Source organism: Phocoena phocoena, chromosome 2 (genome assembly GCF_963924675.1).
Source record: "Phocoena phocoena chromosome 2, mPhoPho1.1, whole genome shotgun sequence".
Taxonomy (NCBI): Eukaryota; Metazoa; Chordata; class Mammalia; order Artiodactyla; family Phocoenidae; genus Phocoena; species Phocoena phocoena.
In genome coordinates, this window is record NC_089220.1 from 10,332,647 (window position 1) to 10,351,559 (window position 18,913).

Below are 18,913 nucleotides of genomic sequence, written 5' to 3' on the forward strand. Positions count from 1 at the left end.
AGCTGCCAGCCTGCAGTGGACCCTTCTCCACTCCCCATCGGGCACCTCCTTCCCGGAGGTTCCTGCGGAGAGGGGGAGAAGCAATTAGGCAGGTGTGTCCTGGGCAGGGGCCTCAGAAACCCTGGGAGCTGTCCTGGGTCCCCTGTGACCCTGGCTGGCGGGTCTGGACCAGACATTGGGAATGGAGGTTTCTCAGTCTCCCAGTTTGGGGGCAATCTCAGACACCCCCTCCAGCGCTGACCCCCAGTAATTCATCCTGGCCTGGTGGGCTTGCTAGCAGGACCGTCACAGCTGGGCTCCCCCCCCAGGTTTCCTCCCCCAGTGGGCAATCTCGGCTGATCAGGGGCTTGTTCACACCATCCCTAGAGCAGAAGAGACCCCAAACATTTTTCCCTGGAGCATCACACAGGCTCCCAGGGGAGGGGGGAGGATGGACCAGGCATGAGGGTGAATGGGTGTCTCCCCCCGACCCAGGGGCCAGTCTCCTCACCTCAGGTGGAGAAGGGTCCCTCACAGATAACCCTCCTTTCCCAAGACACATCTTGAGTTTACTTTAAAGTCTAGTCTTTTCCATTTGGAGGAAAGACAGTTTTTTCCTTCTTAGGAAGGATTTTACATCCCGTCGCCTACTCCCAACTGCCACTCCACTCTCCCTGACCGTTATCGTGCTGAAAAGTATTTAACCTCTTTCCCTCAGGCCTCGTGCCCAAAAGCCTTTTCAAAATTTCACTGTTAGGGTTGGCATTCTTTATTGTCAATGAGGGAGGCCCTCTCCCCGACTCGATTCTGTTCATCCTGGTCACCTTCTGATAGAATTGGGCAGGGAAGGGGTGTGCCCGTAAGTCCCCCTCCTCACAGTACCCAGAGCAGAGATTCCTGGTTTTCCCCTGGGACCTGGCCCACCAGCTCCTCCTGGACCCTCAGGGGTCTGCCCACCTTCTCCTTCTGGTACTGACGACCCCGGGGACGCAATCAGGGCACAAGTGGTAGGGATGCTCTGCTGGCCTTGCCTGGCCAACCAGGTTCCATTTCTCCGCTAAAGCGAAGTGCCCTGTTCCCTGTTTGCTGGAGAATTGTAACTCACTGTTTTCTCTTTATTGTTGTCATTTTTATTATTGTTGCTGTTGTTGTTGTTGTTTTACATCTTTATTGGAGGATAATTGCTTTACGATGGTGTGCTAGTTTCTGCTTCATAACAAAGTGAATCAGCCATACATATACATATGTCCCCATATCTCCTCCCTCCTGCGTCTCCCTCCCTCCCACCCTCCCTATCCCACCCCTCTAGGTGGTCACAAAGCACCGAGCTGATCTCCCTGTGCTATGCGGCTGCTTCCCACTAGCTATCTATTTTACGTTTGGTAGTGTATATATGTCCATGCCACTCTCTCACTTTGTCACAGCTTACCCTTCCCCATCCCCATATCCTCAAGTCCATTCTCTAGTAGGTCTGTGTCTTTATTCCCGTCTTACCCCTAGGTTCTTCATGACATTTTTTTTCCTTAGATTCCATATATATGTGTTAGCATACGGTATTTGTCTTTCTCTTTCTGACTTACTTCACTCTGTATGACAGACTCTAGGTCCATCATTGGATGAATGGATAAAGAAGATGTGGCACATATATACAATGGAATATTACTCAGCCATAAAAAGCAACGAAATTGAGTTATTTGTAGTGAGGTGGATGGACCTATAACTCACTTTAAATGAGAAGACGATGACTTTGCAGCCACCTTCCCCAAGCCTAGCGGTTTAGCACCATCTGAATTCCAACTTGCATCATCGTTTCCCCTGACAGCTGCCTCCTTCCAGTTGCAAAAAGTTTGCTCAAGGTCAAGGAACATTTGCACTTTTGTGTGTCCATTCATTGAATATACATTTATTACCACCTGCTCTGAGCCCAGTTTCTGTAACAGTAATAGTTACCGTGAGGCCCAAGTGTGATGTCCCGGCCCGCAGATGTGGAGAACCGAGCTCTGAGAGGCTCCGGAACTAGTGCAAATCCACCCACCGTAGGAGCCTTGGATCTGAGGTTTAACCCAAGAATGATTTCAAAGTCTGGGCTATGACCAGTGACAACATCACCACAGCTGCCAAAGGGACATTGCTCTGGGGATTAAACCAGATGATCATATGGTCAAGTGTCATGAACTCAACAAATGTTGGCTGCCCCCTTTTCCGGAGGTTCAGATGAAGAGAAGCTACGTCACAGGTGACTGCCCTCCTGGCTTAGGGACTGACAGGGGGCAATGGCATGGCCTGATGGAATTCCAGCCAAAGAGAGGCACAGGTATCGTGCCCTGGGAATTAGAGGAAGGATGGGTCCTGCCAGCAGAGGGAATCCAGGTAGGCTGCATGGAGGAGGGAGCACTGGCTGGCCTTGAGGGATGGGGAGGATTTCAGGGGAAAGAGATCCTGCCTGATCCTAACGTGCTGAGAAGGAATTCTGGGCGCCATTTTTCCTCTCCAGCCCCTACCCTTTCAGTGGGCAGGGCCTGCCACCCAGGTGGCCCTGGGATCAATCCCGTTTGTGCCTATAACCTGTTGCTGTGCCTTCCCCAGACAGTCCCAGTGCCCTCCAGAGGCCAGGCCTGGCTCTGTGGGCCTGAGGACACCCAGGCCCGAGCCCCCGGTTCCTGTTCTTTCCTGGGGAGCCCATAGTTACTTCTGCCTTCTCTGTCTCTCTGCCTTTGACTGTGAGCCTCCTGAGGGCAAGAATGGGCCTCATCCAGTGGCATAGCCAGGCCCTGGCACTCACCCCAGGGCCAAGGAAGTGCCCAGTAGGCATCTGTACCATCTCTCCTCTGTCCTGCCCTCCCTACCCACCAAGATGTCATGTGACCCCAAATCCAAGCCAGACCATTCTCTAGCTGGAGCAAGTCACAAGGCAGCTCCGAGCCTCACTTTCCTCAGCTGTGTAATAGGGATAAATCATCCCTGTTCCTCCTTCCCTCCAGAGCTCTTGTAGGTGTCAGAACAAGATTACTCAGGTGAGAGGCCTTCTGAAAAGTAAGCAGCCCTCTCGGTCTCTCTCTCTCCATATATGCACACAGGAAAAGGTTTTAAAAAATGAATTTTAAGGGCTTCCCTGGTGGCGCAGTGGTTGAGAGTCCACCTGCCGATGCTGGGGACACGGGTTCATGCCCCGGTCCGGAAAGATCCCACATGCCGCGGAGTGGCTGGGCCCGTGACCCATGGCTGCTGAGCCTGTGCGTCCGGAGCCTGTGCTCCGCAACGGGAGAGGCCACAACGGTGAGAGGCCTGCATACAGCAAAAAAAAAAAAAAAAAAAAAAAAAAGAATTTTAAAATATTAGAATCCTTTGCTCACTTTTTGCCTATTGAATGTTTTGTTTTGCCAAATCCTTTAGAACTTGAACTCTTTGTACATTATCAAATGTGTTCACATTGTCATCTCCACTGACCCTCCCTACACGGCAATGGTTCACATTACCCCAATATTCCAGCTGAAAAAACAGAGGATCAGAGAGGTTAAATGACCTACCCAAGACCACACAGCAGGAAGAAGGCTTGAACCCACCCAGACCTTCTTATTTCTATTGTTGGATGAGCTTCCTTGCACCCTGCTGAGCTCTGAGCAGAGTCCCAGCTGATTCCTCAGGTCAGTAAATGCTCCCCTCAACCTGTAACGATAATTCTGACTTTGCCACGCCTCAAACCTAGGCTAACCTAACCTACGCTAAGAGGGTCTCCACAGCTAGCCTGTAGGCAGGGGTCACCCAGGGCCGGGCTGACCTCAGGGAGGATGGCAAAGTCCCACTCTCGAGAGACTCCCAGGTGACAGGACACCGCCACAGAGGCCAAAGCTCGCAGACTAGCAGTGGGAGGGCCTGCTCTAAATATCTCCACCTCTAGAAGGAGCGGTGCTTCTGCATAATTGAAGCCCCTGAGGAGCATGAATTACTCATCCCTGCAGTTGTCAGCCACCTCAAGTCTAGGCTACCTGGTATTTAAGTGGATGGGGGAGTGGTGTAAATGTTTACTTGTCCGCTTGTGCCCAGGACAAATGCCGGCGAAGTCACCTTTATCCTTGTGGAAAGGGGTCATTTGGACACAGACACGCACACAGAGAGAACACCATGTGCTGAAGGTGGAGACTCAATCTCCATGTTGATTCTACAGACGAGGATCCCCAAAGATTGCCAACAAACCCCCAGGAGGCGGGGGTGGCCTGGAGCAGATTCTCCCTCACAGCCTCAGAAGAACCAGCCCTGCTGATAACTTGATTCCAGACTTCTGGCCTCCAGAGCTGTGAGATAATGCATTTCTGTTGTTAAGCCGCGCAGCCTGTGATGCTCTGATACTGCAGCCCCGGGAACTAATACACCTCCCTGTTAGACATCGTCAGTGTGAGAAACTCCCATTGAGATCAGAAGGGGCCTTTATTCTTGAAAGGCAGGAGGGTTGGGACTGAAGTCTTCCTCACACATAGGGCTCCTCAGACACCCCTGAGAGCCTGCTGTGGACCCCCTTGTCAGCTATAAGCTGTCACTTGCCATGGGCACTTGCCATCGAGCTCTACAAGGATTAAACCATGAGCTGCTGCAGCTGCTGACTTTCAACACCCCCTGAGAGGAGTTCAGGGTGGAGGGCAGAGATGAGGCCCTCTGTGCTCTGGGAAGAACTAGCAGAACAGGCCTCCAGATATTAGATATTTTCAGGAGACGATTTTATGAGCTCAATTCCTCTATCTCCTCATATCTAGAAAAGCACTAAAACCCTTCATGGTGATGATGTCTGCTTCTTGTGACTAGCAGTAACCTTCACGAGATTAGCAGAAACCTGCAAAAAAAAATGTGTCTGATTGCATGCACTCGCCCTTCACCAGAATCACATATATACTGACCTTCCCCCGACCTCTTTGGAGCAGTTTCTCAGAGCTATCTGAAATGCTGTCTCCCGGGCTGTCGTCCTCATTTTGCCCCAAATAAAACTTAACTCACAACTCTCACATTGTGCATTTTTTTAAAGTCAGTGCCCTCCACACATGTGGATGTGGATGTGCCCTCCCCAGAGACCCCCTGGGATCTGGGGATCCCCAGTCGCTCCACCCCCCTGGGGCCTCGGGCTCAGGCTTGGTGGCATTTCTCCAGCGCCCCCAGCCCCTGCCACACCATGCAGGCCTCCCCTCCCTCGCTGCAGCCCTGATGCCCATGTCACTGGCTGTGGCTCTGGTTCCCAAACCCAGGCTGATCCAAATCTCAGAACGCCACCACGTGGGTGCTCTTGCTGGGCCAGATACCAGGCTAACGCTGCCCTTGGCTGCCAAGGTGCCACCGTCTTCTTCAAAAAGACAATAAACAGGCCACCAGGAGTGCCCGGCAGATCTGTGTGCTGTTCCATCACAGTGACAGTCAAGGTGACAGGCGCACTGACAGATGAATTTCCATCTCTCAGCTGTTACGGTGACCCCAGGTCATGTCCCCACCCCCGCCCCAAGAGAGCCGTCTTTCTGGGGTGACCTCATCATTCACCCGGCAGAAGCAAGGGCTGCATCCTAAAACACCCTGTCTGCTACTCACAAGCTGGGAGGGGTGAGAAAGCTTTCCTAGCCATGTGGGGGGGGGAGCCACCACTGATGCCATCTGGGCTGGGGTGTGGCGAGGGCAACGAGCTCCCGTCAGATCCCAAGCACTCTGCCGCTCGTCCTGGAAGAAGGTCCCCAGGAGAACCGAGGCATCAGGCAAGTCACCCGGTGAGGAAGGGTCAGTGCTGAAGTTTCTACAGGTACCTTGAAGGCCTGGAAACCCAGGGGGAGCCCGATGGATCTAACACAAAGCCCACAAGAGATCCTCAGACTCTGAAAGCACCCATGCTTGCCCTTGACCTCCCTTCCACCACCCTGGGAGCCGCTGTGGGCCAAGAGGCAAATATTATTATCCCCACTTCCCAGAGGGGAAACTGACTCCCAGAGGGGCTAAGTGATGTGCCTGACATCCCGCAGGGAGTAGGTAGTGAAGCTGGAGACGAGCCTCTGCTTTCAACACCAGAGCCGTGGTTTTCAAGATTTGGTAAGTGGGAGGTTGTGCCTAAAATTCAGATTCCTAGGCCCCGCCCAGTGACTTTGATTCAGAGGGTCTGGCTGAGTTTCAGGAACAGCTGAATCTGTTGCAGCCAGTCCACGGCCCACATCTGGGGAAGGGCTGTGCTAAATGCTTGTCTCCAGAAGGACGTTCCGTCTGTACCTGGCCGCCTTCTCCAAGCAGCTTGCTGGCAGGAATTTCTCCCTCTGCACATTCCAGCAGTGCATTCCGGGTGAGCCCCCTTTTGTTGACAGTGGTTCAAATCCCACCTCCTCTACTTATCAGCTCTGCGATATTGTCCTGGTTTTCTAATCTGTAAAATGGGAAAAATACCATGACCTGTCTCAGAGTTGTTATAAGTATGAAATGAGTTCATATAGAGAAAATGCTTGGAACAGCATCCAGCACATAATAAGCTCTCAATAAATATTAGCTGTCATTATTATTGCAAACATTTCTGTGGTTGTTATTACTACGGAACTATTTCAAGTGTATCTGTCTTGTGTACACAATAAGATTCTAAACTCCTGAAGGGCACAGAGCTTAGCACAGGCTGGGATATGCAGCATATACTCAATAAATACTCATTGAGTGTATAAAGTAATCATTAAATGCCTAAGTAATCAAATCTTATCATTAAGGTATGGGGGAATATCATTAATGTACGGGGGAATAATAATGATCATGGTAGCGATATTATGAAGAATAATATTAGTGATCACTTGTTGATCACTTAATGCATACAAGGATTCCCACTAAGCACTTTACATGAATATCTCATTTAATCATCCCGTTACGCATGAGGCGGGCACCACTTGCAACGAGAAAACGGAGGCACACAGACATTAAGCAATTTGAGCTACTGAGTAGTTGGGCTGGTATTTTACACCAGATTCTCCTAAGCTAAGAGCTCATTAATGCAAGAGCACAACATTGTGTGTTCCTTTTTTCTTGCTAGACTGGAAGCTTCTCCAGGGGAGTAACTGAATCTTGTTCATCTTGTTTCCCTAGGGCCAGGCAAAGGATTTCATATAAAGTATGTTCTCAAGGAAACGTCTGTTGGCTATGTTTGCATGTATGGATGGGTGCATGGATGGATGGGGGGTTGGATGGGTGGGTGATGGATGGGTGAATGGATGAGTGCTTGGATAGATGGGCGGATGGATGTGTGGGTGATGGATGGGTGAATGGATGGGTTCATGGATAGATGGGTGAATGGATGTGTGGGTGATGGATGGGTGAATGGATGGGTGTATGGGTGGATGGGTGAATGGATGGGTGCATGGGTGGATGGATGCATGGATAGATGGGTGAATGGGTAGATGGGTGGATGGATGGGTGAATGGATGGGTGCATGGGTGGATGAGTACATGGATAGCTGGGGGGATGGGGGGATGGATGGGGGCATGGATAGACGGGTGAATGGATAGCTGGGTGAATGGATGGGTGTGTGGATGGATGGGTGGTGGATGGATGGATGCGTGGATGGATGGATGGATGGGGGGTGGATGGGTGCATGGATAGATGGGTGAATGGATGGACGCGTGGATAGATGGGTGGATGGATGGGTGGGTGGATGCGTGGATGTGTGGATGCATGGGTGGAATGATGGGTGGATAGCTGGGTAGATACTTGGGTGGGTTGGATGATTGGGTAGATACGTCTTTGGGAGAGCAGGTGGGTAAATGAATGAATGTTCAGACAGAAGGGTGGATGAATGGATGAATATGTGGGCAGATCGGAGAATGAATAAGTGCAAGAATGAGAAGGTGGGTGACTAGATGCATAAGTGAAAGAATACCCTCCCCATATTACCCTGCAGAGTAACACTCATAGAATCATGAGATAGAGAAATGTAGGAAGCAGATGTGTATTTTTGGATAAAAGAAGCTGAGAAATAGTTGTTGGCAATGCTGTTCCTGGAAGGAAGATGGGGACGGGGAAGGCACATCTGGGTTACAGGAAGAGGTATCCCCTAGTTCGACATCTTTAGTCTGAAAGGGCCAGGGCTCCACAGCGAAGGCACTAATTGGATTTCATTAAAGTGAAATAGATTTCCTAGCACTGGAAAAGCAAGTTCATTAATTTAATACATGCTCTACTGGCAGAAGGCACGGGGAGGGGCAGCCAGCCCCAGCTCATCTGGGCTAAGGTCAGAGCTGGGAATGCTGCAGTTTGATGCCCCACTGGGGTTCTGAGCACCTGCTCTATGCCAGTGCCTGGGCTGGCCCTTGGGTATGCAATGACAAATCAGGTACAATCACTACCTCCGGAAACTCCCAGTATCGGGAGAAGGCAAACACACAACAAGGTGGTTCGTGTGCAGTGGCAGGGCACTGGATGATGGCAAGCAACATAGAACGCCTGGTCTATGCCCCTGGGGGTCCCAGCAGCTGGGTGGAGGTATGGAGTGGAGAAGGATGAAGCTGGCACAGCTGGTATAAGCGTCATGGGTCATGGTTCGCAAGAGGAAAGCTGTTTGCCCAAAGTGGTGCTGATGGTAAAAAACCAGTGGAAAAGAGAAGTGGGGTGGGGGTGGGACTTCTGTTCATCCAATTGTTCAAAAATAGTTACTGAACACCCACTTTGTATCAGACATGCTGTAGATAGTACTGGACATTCGATGGGAAAACTGACTTGATGCTGGAGCTAAGGAGAGTGGTCTTGGTTGGAATTTAAAATTGGGGAGTTTTGAACGTATAAAATGTGGTTAATGCCCCAGCCCAGGTGCAGTCACCTGGGGAAAGAGTAGGAGGAGTGGTTCGTCTGAGTTCATTCTTCCTCCCAGAGCGAGAATTATTTCCACAGCATCGCTGACAGGTGGCCGCCCAGCCTCTGTTTGCATGCTCCAGTGACAGGGAGCTCACTACCAGCCAAGGCAGTCCTGCCTACCTTTGGAAGTTCTGGTCGTTAGTAAATTCTTTCGCATGTGAGCCCAAGCCTCCCTCCTGATTTTATTCCTAGGTGTCTGAGGAGCTACCCCGGCTTGCTTTTTTCTCTGGGTTGGAGATCAGCTCACATGCAACAGTGGCCATGCCAGGGGCCAAGGATGGCTAGCTGTGCCATCCACCTCAGCCCAGTCCTGGCTGTCCTTCTTCTTACACAGCATCTTCATAACAACATTTGACCCAGTTGAGCATCCCTCCCTGAATGGAGGCGCTTTGGTCCTCCCGAGTGCTTTCTCGCTCTCAATCCTCCCTTGGGCTAATGCAGCCGCAGGTCTGGGTAAGCAGTTTTCTCCTGCCAGCTGTGGCCCAGCCGGGCCAGCTTCTCTCCTGCCCTCTCTCTCCACCCAGTCTTACCCGGCAGGGAAAAGAAATCAGGCTCTGAGTTCTCTCTGAGTTCCGCTGGCAAAGGCTGACTTGCAGCAGATCAGGGTTGTCCACACCCTGAGAGGTGTGGCCTTGGACCAGCTCCTGGGAGATAACCCGTTCACCCTTGAAATATTCTTCCTGATGAGAGTGTCTTTGGGCCATGCCAGGTAGTCTACACAAACAATGTGATTTATGCTGGGGGCTTTGGGCCACGGGGTACCAGTTTGACCTCTGGAGGGGCTGGAGACTAAGGTCAGCCATGCCCACACAACTGATGCGGACACCAAAGCTCAGGTGAGCATCTTTGGTTGCCACACGTTGCTACATGAATTAGCTCTGTCTGTAGGACTCTGCTGGGAGAGGACAGGTGGAAGCTCGTGCCTGGTCTCTCCTGACTCTACCCTGTACCTCTTAACCCATTCATCTGTGTCCTTTCACTGTTGTAAACCATAACCATGAATAAAATAGCTCTCTGAGTCATGTGAGTCCTAACCCTAAACCTAAGCCTGGCCTTGGGGACCCTTGAATGCTTCTGCCACCACAGCATTCATATCTGCTTTGTTACATGTCTGTACCCCACTCCCACCCCCTCAGCCCATAAGCTAGGATCCCAGGTATCCAGATCTTCATCCCAGGATCCCACCATCCATGCTGCTCCCTCGTACCTCAAGCTGGATTCAACAGACAAGGCTCTAGCTTACCATAGATTTTCCCTAAACTGCCTTCTAATTTTTGCTCGACAAATGATAAACCTGGGTTTCTCAGGCCAACGCTGTATGTGAGGGGCAGTTACTCGCAAGCACTGTGGATTTCATTCTGGGATGACAGCTCCGTTGCCAGCTTTTATGGACCACTCCTTGGTCTGAGGTTCTGGATGGAAATCCGCAGTGAGCTACGCTGTACAAGCTCAGCAGAGCCTTGGAGCCTCCATCACCATCCCTGTCCCCATTGCTGATTGCGCCGTCTCCCTTCACCTCACAGCTCTGATCCCTGAGAAAGTCAGAGGGCCCTGGGGGCTCTGAGTGGCGCTTCCGCTCACATCCCGAGCCATCGAAGTCCAGAGATGACCATGGCCCTGTCAGCATGGGGGCCCTTGGGTACCCCCAAAAGGAAGACCAGAACTCCCCTCTGTAGGATGGAAAGAGTGCAGAGTCTTCCAAGAGTTGGTTTCCTTGGCAAGATGTAAAAAAAATGGAAAAGAGCCAAGTCTGAGAGCAAAGAAAATCTTATTTGGTGACTTCATAGCTGGGCCTGAGCCTGGCCTGGCCCCAACACAGGCTGGCTGGAAAGGACAGCTGTCCTCACGACGCATGGCTGTGACGAGGCTGTGCCCTCCCTGCCTCACCCCCACCCCTTCTCCCCTGCATCCCTAACCTCTCAGGAAGGAGACGGCCTGAAATGGTTTTGCCTGTCCCTGGTTAATGGGGGTCTGGGGATATGAGAGGGGCATATTCAGCTTCTCCTTCTTTCATTTAATTTTGCTGTTTAGGCAACTAGCTCAGCTTCTAGAAGCAAGACTGGAATCTAAATAATATTGGTGTTTATGAAACGCTTTTCCAACCATTATCCCACTTGATCTTCATCACAATCCTGGAAATTTGACAGGAATTATCACCTTCCTCCCACCCCCGCTTTCTGCCCTTTTCCAGACAAGAAACAGGATCAGAGAGATTATGTGACTGAGAGGGCCGAGTCAGACTAGAATCTGGTGTCTTCATACAGGTGCCATGGTGGACACTGCCATCGGATGCATTGGCTCCAGAAGAAAGGGAGCTGGAGGGGGAAACGGGTCCCAGTCCCCTGGAGAATGGCCCTGGGCTCTGCAGCTCTGCAGCGTTTGCTCATGCTGTCCCCTCTGCCGGGACCCTTCTCCCTGTCTGCAAGTTGGGCTCCTACTCATTCTGCAGAGCCCCACCTAAATGTAACCTCTTAATAAAATTCCAGGGTACTTGCGGGCCAGCTGGATTATGTGATTCCCTGGGCCATCACAACTCCTAGGATGACTTTCTCACCCTGGACTGTCATTCTTTGTTTGACATTTACCTTCCTCATTGGATCCTAAGCTCCATCTTTCATCTCTGCAGCTCCTGCCCCTAGACAGGGCCTGTCCCAAAGGATACACACTCTTTAATGTTTATTGGCTGAATGAGTGAATGAATGAATCAATCAATCAAACATATCAAGCTTCCACCCCCTGTGTTTATTATCCACAAAGCAGATTTGCCATTTTTTGTTATTATCTTATGCATTTATTTTTAATTATTCAAGAAGAACATAATTATATTTTTGCTGTAAGCAACTCAAACTCCACAGAGAAATCCCAATTCCCCCTTGTCAACCCCCCTCCAGCCATCACCCCCCTTCATTCCAGTCCTTTCCCTAGAGAACGTCGTCATCACTTTGGGGTGTCTCTTTCCAGACTTCTTACTATGCGTTGACACACATCTATAGCTACATACGGAAACCTAAGGCTTTGTGTGTCTTTTAATCTAAATGACATCCCATTTTACATCATATTCTGCAGCTTGCTTTCATCACACAGTGATATATCTCGGACTTCTCTCCTTGTCAGTTTCAGAGAGCTCCCTAAGCCTTTGTAGTTGCTGATCTATTGCTTATTTATCTAGACTCTTCTTGATGGGCACTGAGGCTTTCCCCAATCCTTCGCTCCGGTAAACGAAGTGGCAGTACCACGTTCAAGTCTTATAATTTCCTTTCCCAGGTGAGTGCCTTCCAGATCCACGCTGGAGCCCCAGGTAAACTCCGGTCCTCCTCCAGCCCATACGTACAGCAAAGGCCTGGGCTCCGGCCACACTGGTGGTCTAAGGATGGTCAGAATCAAGTTCCTGAGACCAAAGGCGTTTAGCGCAACCCTCCTCTGAGGTTTGTTGCCATTTATACAACAGCCTGAGTCATGGCTTCCACAGCCCGGGAACGAAGCCCTCGTCACCCCCCAAGGGAAAGTCGCTTCACTGCAGGGCCAACAGGGTTTGCATTCAGACACGGTTGGTTTGGGGGACTTGGAGGCCTGGGGGTCAGCCTTAGATCCCTGTTCTAAAGATCGAGGATGGCAGCCCCTGCCTGCAGGGCTGCTCTGAGGGTTAAAGGAGATGAGACGTCCGCCGCGCCTCGCACTGGACCAGCTCTTCCCAGCTGCTCAGCGCCTTCAGCTACTGGATCCATACCCGCCTTCTGCGGCTGCCCATCTGAGAGCCAGCTTAGCCCCACCCTGAGACCCCTGCTTTCCCGGCCCATCCTGCCCCACCCACTCATCCTCATCTCGTCCCTAATGAGGGCAGGCCATAGCTAAGGAACGGTCTTCTGGGATGTTTGAGAATATGAACTTTGTGTTTCCTTATGTAAGACAGGATTGGAAATTCACCTGCCACCAAAGTCGCTGACGGTCAGTGTTCCAGGATCCAGAAAGATCTGTACAGGGGCCAGCTCCTCCTGGCGTAATCGAGCCGAGGCTGGAGAAAAAGAAGATAGATCAGCAAAACACCTGCCAGGGCCAGGGTGCAGACTCCCATCCCCACGGTCTGGGCCCCGACTCAGCGCAGGGGGCTCTGGAGTCATCTGAGTGTTTGTCCGGAGTCACCAAGCTAGGAGCACTGGGACCAGGACAAGGATGAGAGAAGTGACGTTTTCCTCCTAGAGCGAAAGGCCCCTCCCCGGAGGAGGCCACAGGTGCGCCGGGGCGGGGGGAGCTGGTCGGGTTGGTTGACTTGAGGTTCACTTGTTTACTGAGTGATGTTGGGCAAGTCACTCACTCTCTCTGGGTCTCGGTTTTCTTGTCTATGAAATGGGAGCAGGGCTGCTCTCTCACTGGGTTGTTGCAACAGCGTGTGTAATGTTCTTGGTGACATCTAAAGTCTAAAGCATCAGGTAGGTGCCAGGCCTTCCTGCTAGGACACTCTCAGAGGGCAGAGACACATGAACCGCTTGCAAAAGACTGAGGTAAAGGAAGTAGGGCCTCAGGCAGAAAATAAGGAGAGGAGTTATAGGGTAAGTTACAGGAGAGAGGGGAAAGGAAAATGTGGACAGCAATAAGAAATAACAATGTGCTTTCCAAAGCCCATTTTCACTCTTCCCCCGTTTTACCACTGTTCGTGTTACTCCTCGGCCCCTGTGGCCTCGGTTGATCTCTGGCGGTGTCTGTGGAAGGCAGTGGGGCCGGGCACCTCCCCAGTCCTGCGACAGGCGAGCTGACCCCACGTGCTTCCCACTGCACTTGCCGCTCGGGACTTGGAAGCACACGCGGTGGCCGCAGCATGGTGATCCTCTGGCGGTCTCAGTCCTCCGCTGGAGACTCCCCTCCACTCGGCCTCACCCCGACCCACATGCTCACCACGTCTCCCTCCCAGCCCCCTGGCTTCTGGGAGAGGCCAAGGAACCCCCATCCCACAGCCAAGGCTGTCCCGAGGCGTAGGGGACACGAGACCAAGAGAGAAAAAGAGAGAGAGAGACAGAGAGATGAGAGATGGGAGTGGGCTGGGGAAAGGGCAGGTACTCAAGAAAGAAAGAAACAGAGGCACAGAGACGCAGAAAGGAAAAGGGAGAGCTGGAGAGGCAGAAATATCAATGAGCAGGGCCAGGGCACAGAGCAGAAGGTCTAACGTTATTCTGCGGGTTGTTCGTAGGTGTTTGCGGGTGGGGACGTGGTTCTGTTTCCGAACAAGTCAGGTGGAAAGCACAGGGTAAAACAGGAACCAGAAAGGCTTCTCTTCTGCAGGGCAATACTGTGCTCTTGACGTGCTAATGTGGGTGTCCTGAATCTCCAAGAGGGGGCTCTAGGGTTTCCCGATACAAGTCACCACCAGGGGACAACAACGACCAAAAGCCGGCACCGTGACATACGCTGACACAGAGATTCAGAGGAAGACATGGACCCAGAGAGCCGGAGGCTTAATGTAAAGGGACAGGCAGACAGACAGAAGGACACAGAGAGACAGACATAAAGAGAGCGGGGACAGGGAGAGACAGAGACAGAGACACGCACGCACAGTGATTCAGATTTCAATGCAGAGAGAGAGGCGGGGCCAAGACAAATGTGAAGGCACGTGAAGAAAGAGAGGGGCAGCATCGCAGGGACAGGGGAATAATAGAGAGAGACAGGGACCAAAAGAGAGAGAAGTGATGGGCTGTGCTGTCCTGAATTTAAACCCAGAAGGGCTCCCGCTTGTTCTGAAACATAAAGCCCAGCAGGTCGGGCCCCTCCTGTAGCTGTGGCCCAAACACTTCTCCTCTCTCAACGGACAGCGCAGAATCTGCCAGAACCAGGGGACACACTCCCTGGGGAAAGTCACTTGACCTGCCACAAATTCAGCCACCGCTACGGAGAAGGCCTGAAAAAGAAATCAGCCACGCAGCGGACTGAAGACCGTTCCCTGCTTCTGGAAATCTAAGACAACGCAGTTGCCGCTGCGGCTTGGCTTCCGGAGGGCGAGGCTGAGATAAAGCTCCGAGAGTTAACTGCGCCGATTTTAAATGATTTGCCATTAATTTTATGGGTTTGCAAGAGCTTTCGAGATGAGAGATGGACTGCGAGACTTCAGAGACTATATTTCACGGGTGTTAATGCCAGTTCAACTCAACAGGCCACCAGCTCTTTTGATCCCTTGAATTCGTGCCTGTTCTCATGAAGAGCGGTCCTAGGGGATTTCTGTGGACACAAGTCCCCGTCACATCAGATCTATGTGGATCTTTCTCCCCAGCGGCCCCACCTGTCTCAATCTGTGCTCCAGGCAAGATGTGCCAGTAAGTCCGCTGCCCTGGGGTGACGGTGCATGGTGGTCACACGGCTGCTCCCTTCCCCTCGTGAGGTCTTTCCAAAGCACAAATGTAAACGGGCTTCTCCCCTGCTCAAATGCCTTCCAAGACTCCCAGTTACCACTCTGTACGCCTGATCACCCTTCAGCCCTGGAGAGACGTTTAGGCAGAATTCTTCACTGCCTACTGTTCTCTTACCTACTCTGAGGCCAGCGTCTCCCTTGTTCTCAATAAACTCTGGATCTTTCTTCTGCGCTGGCTTCATGTTCTGTGTTATGGATTGACTTGTGGTCCTCTCTTCCTTGTCTCCTGGCCCTCTCAGGCTGGCCCCCTGTTTCTGGCCCCCACTAGCCTCTTGGACACAGTGATGGGCATGCGGATGAGGTCGAGCTTCTCTGGCTCTGGGCTGCAGCCTCACCCTTCAGTGCTCCCCGATGCTGGCTGCTCTGGCGGGTATACACTTGGTCTTGTATTAGGCTACAGGCCAAACTACTGTAACACGGCATCCGAAAAGACACGTGAAAGAGCTCTCATTGTTTCTCACATAATCGTCTAAATGTAGGCAAGCACGGTAAATTATTGGCCTACCTGATCACCCCTTCCTGTATTTGTCCTCTTTGCTGTGTGTCTTTACACTTTCCCCGCTAGAGGTGCCAGGTATTTTACTGCCTTGCACCGTGACTTAATAATACTCAGTGAGCTGACTTGTCATGACCAATGGCATGGGGGTGGAAGCCACAACCTGCCAGTGAAACAAGCTCATAAGAGGCCTTGCGCGACTCTCAGCCAGCCTGCAGACACACGAATGGAATAAATGCTGACTGCCGTGGGCCACGCAGATTATGCCGTTATTACAGTGACCATCCAGTATGGGCAGACAGCTGTGCTTCATGGAGTTGTCCGTGGGCCCAGGTTAGCAGTGAGCCCCGCCATCCCAACGTGTGACTTCCATCTGTGTCCAAGGCAGAGCCACTGAGAGGGGAAAAACCAAAGACAGGCAGCTGCGTGGCTTGCCTTTAGGGAATTGACCCGGAAGCTGTAGGAAGCTGTGCACGGCACTTCTGTGCATAGCTCATAGGACTGATTTCAGTTGCGTGGCTTGCAAGGGTGTTGGGGAATGTAGGCTTGTTATGGGCTGAATTATGTCCCCTTAAATTCATATGTTGACGTCCCAACCCCCAGTACCTCATAATGTGACTGTATTTGGAGATAGGGCCTTTAAAGAGGTGATTAAGTTAAAACGAGGCCACTGGTGTGGGCCCTAATCCAGAATGACTGGTGTCCTTATGTAAGAGGAGATTAGGACACAGACACACACAGAGGGAAGACCCTGTGAAGACACAGGGAGAAGACGGCCGTCTGCAAGCCAAGCAGAGAGCCCTCAGAGGAAATCAACCCTGCAAAGACCTTGATCTCGCACTTCCAGCTTCCAGAATTGTGAGAAAATAAGTTTCTGTTATTGAAGCCTCCCAGTGTGTGGTGCTTTGGGATGACAGCCCAAGCGAACGAATGCAGGCCACAACTGGGTGGCTGTGCTCCTCACTTAACCTTAGGGGAGAGTGGTGATTCTACTAGAAAGAAGAGAAAAGAGGATGCTGGGGGCAGTTAACAGTCACCACCAGTCTCCCTCGTGTGTCGGATCTGACACGTCACCCCCACCTTCCCAGTTCCAGACCCTAGTGACATGGGGGTCTACCATGTATCCACTGGCCGTTTACCCAAAGCCAAAGTCATAATTCTCTGCACTTGACTGTGTGCATTTACAAACGCTATTCTGAGAAGGGGTCCGTAGGCGTCACCAGATTATGGTCAAGTGTCCATTGTTTGTGATGCTCTTCCCGGGTCACAGACAGGCCACATGCTTGTGCGTTACTGACATCATCTTTAATTTGGTGACATACGTGGCTTGGGGACCCCTCAGTCATTCCACCTCCATTAGCCAGCCCCAGGATTAGGCAGAAAGAGAAGTTGAACTCTGATCAAGACGCAACAGAGGTCCCAACCGGTCCCACAGGAGCTCTGGAGCTGGGGAGGCCCTCAGAGTGTTCCATATTGAGGCAAGGGCCTGGGCCTTCCTCCCCCTACAGGGACAGTCATTGGATGCAGGCAGTCCAGAGGTAAGGAGTGGCCTTAGGGGAGTCAGCTCCCTCCAGCTGAAGGCAGTGCCTGGCGAGGGACTCAGCTCTGAGCCCCCAGCGGTCGGAAGTCCCGGCAGCCAGGAGAATGAGGGAATGCCTGGGTCCTGCAGGGGCATCTTGGTAGTGCACTGCACAAGCTCTTATTCTAGGCGCTAATTCCAGCTCTGACTACCCGAGCCAAATGTGCTTTCTGTCTTTGTGTCCTTTTCGGCAGAGCTGGGGCAAGCTTTGGCCCATGGCTCCAAGAGACACAAAAATACCTAGTCATTAGCCTCTTGGACCTGGGAGGAAGCGTTCTCTTCTGAATGTCAGAACCCTCGAAGTGTCCACCTAAAGGACTCTTGCCGTTGGAGCTGCCACTGGCCCAGGTGCGGGTGCTGAGGAGGGAGCCTGGCCCAGCTCGGGGCTCTCGGTGATGGACGCTCCTCTCCTTCCACATCCCGTGAGACTCGACTTCTGTGCGCTGGGCTCAGAGGAGCAGTGGGTGAGAGCAGCCAAGCCAGCCGGGGCTGTCTAACCAGAGCTTAGCTCTCTTCCTGGGCTTCTGGACACTCTGGGGCTGCCCTTGTAGGCATTCTTAACCATCTCTGTCCATGGACCCCTGAGTAAAATGTGATGGAGCCGATTGACCCCTTCTCTGAGTAATATTTGTAAGTGCATACAATAAAATACACAGAATTACCCAAAAAAACCCTAAAACAATGATATTGGAATAAACTTATCAAAATATGGTAAAAACCAGTTTTCTGATCTAGTACTATATATGTTTTTTCAGTGCATTAATGGTAAGATTGGACACGAGTAATCTGTATCTCACACTATCTAATAGCAATCATAATATTAAAGTAGTGTGGGGCACAAATGGTATTTTGAGATACCTGTGACAACCATAATATGATACAAAAATATCTGTGATTTTTCTTGGTTTCAACGTAGCGCTAACATTACCGTGGTTTGTTGCCTATGATATAATTTTTCCCACCAAGTTCATGGACACCCCTGAATTCTATCTTCAGACCATTTGGGGGTGGAGAGAACCCAGACTGAGAACCCCTGTTCACTAGTGAGTTAATAGCTAGAAGAAGCTGAGCCCAGCCTTGGAGCCAGGAGCTGGATTCTGCAGCTGCAGTTCCCTTCTCCTCTTGCTTGGCAGCTACAGAGCTCATGACTTGCCATAGCAGTCGTTTAGCATGCCTCTACGTGCTGCCTGGGACTGATCGTTATTTGTGCATCCATGCCTCCATCCATCCATCCATGAATCATTCAACAAATATTCATAGAGATAGACTCTGGGCTGATATCTCTATCCCCAACATGCTGGGGAAATTTCAGGATGCAGGGGGCAAAAAGAGGAGATGTGAGAAGAGAGAAAAGGATGACAAATCCAAATGTTGTTGGATTTCTCAACAGCAACAACAGAAGCCAGGAATAATGGAGGAAGAGCTTCAAGATTCTGAAGAAAAGTGACCGCCAATGTAGAAATATGTAGCCAGTAGACTATCACTTAAGTTTACTGCCAGTTAGACTATCAGAAATGCAAAGTCTCAAATTGTTTGCCTCCTGTGGTAGCCAATGCCCAAGATGACCCCCGTGATCCCTGCTTCTTGCTATTCCACCCCCTGGGGGAAGCCAGCTGCTCTGTTGTGA

The 18,913-nt window shown here is 51.4% G+C and overlaps 1 protein-coding gene across 1 annotated transcript; it reads right to left on the bottom strand.

The window, feature by feature from the left end:
• Positions 1-7,052: 7,052 nt before the first annotated feature.
• LOC136118327 (guanine nucleotide exchange factor subunit RIC1-like) lies at positions 7,053-17,705 on the bottom strand. Its single transcript, XM_065871635.1, is given in 4 exon segments — positions 7,053-7,476; positions 7,478-7,708; positions 12,742-12,829; positions 17,612-17,705. Coding segments are annotated over 4 exon segments (837 nt in total).
• Positions 17,706-18,913: the final 1,208 nt, after the last annotated feature.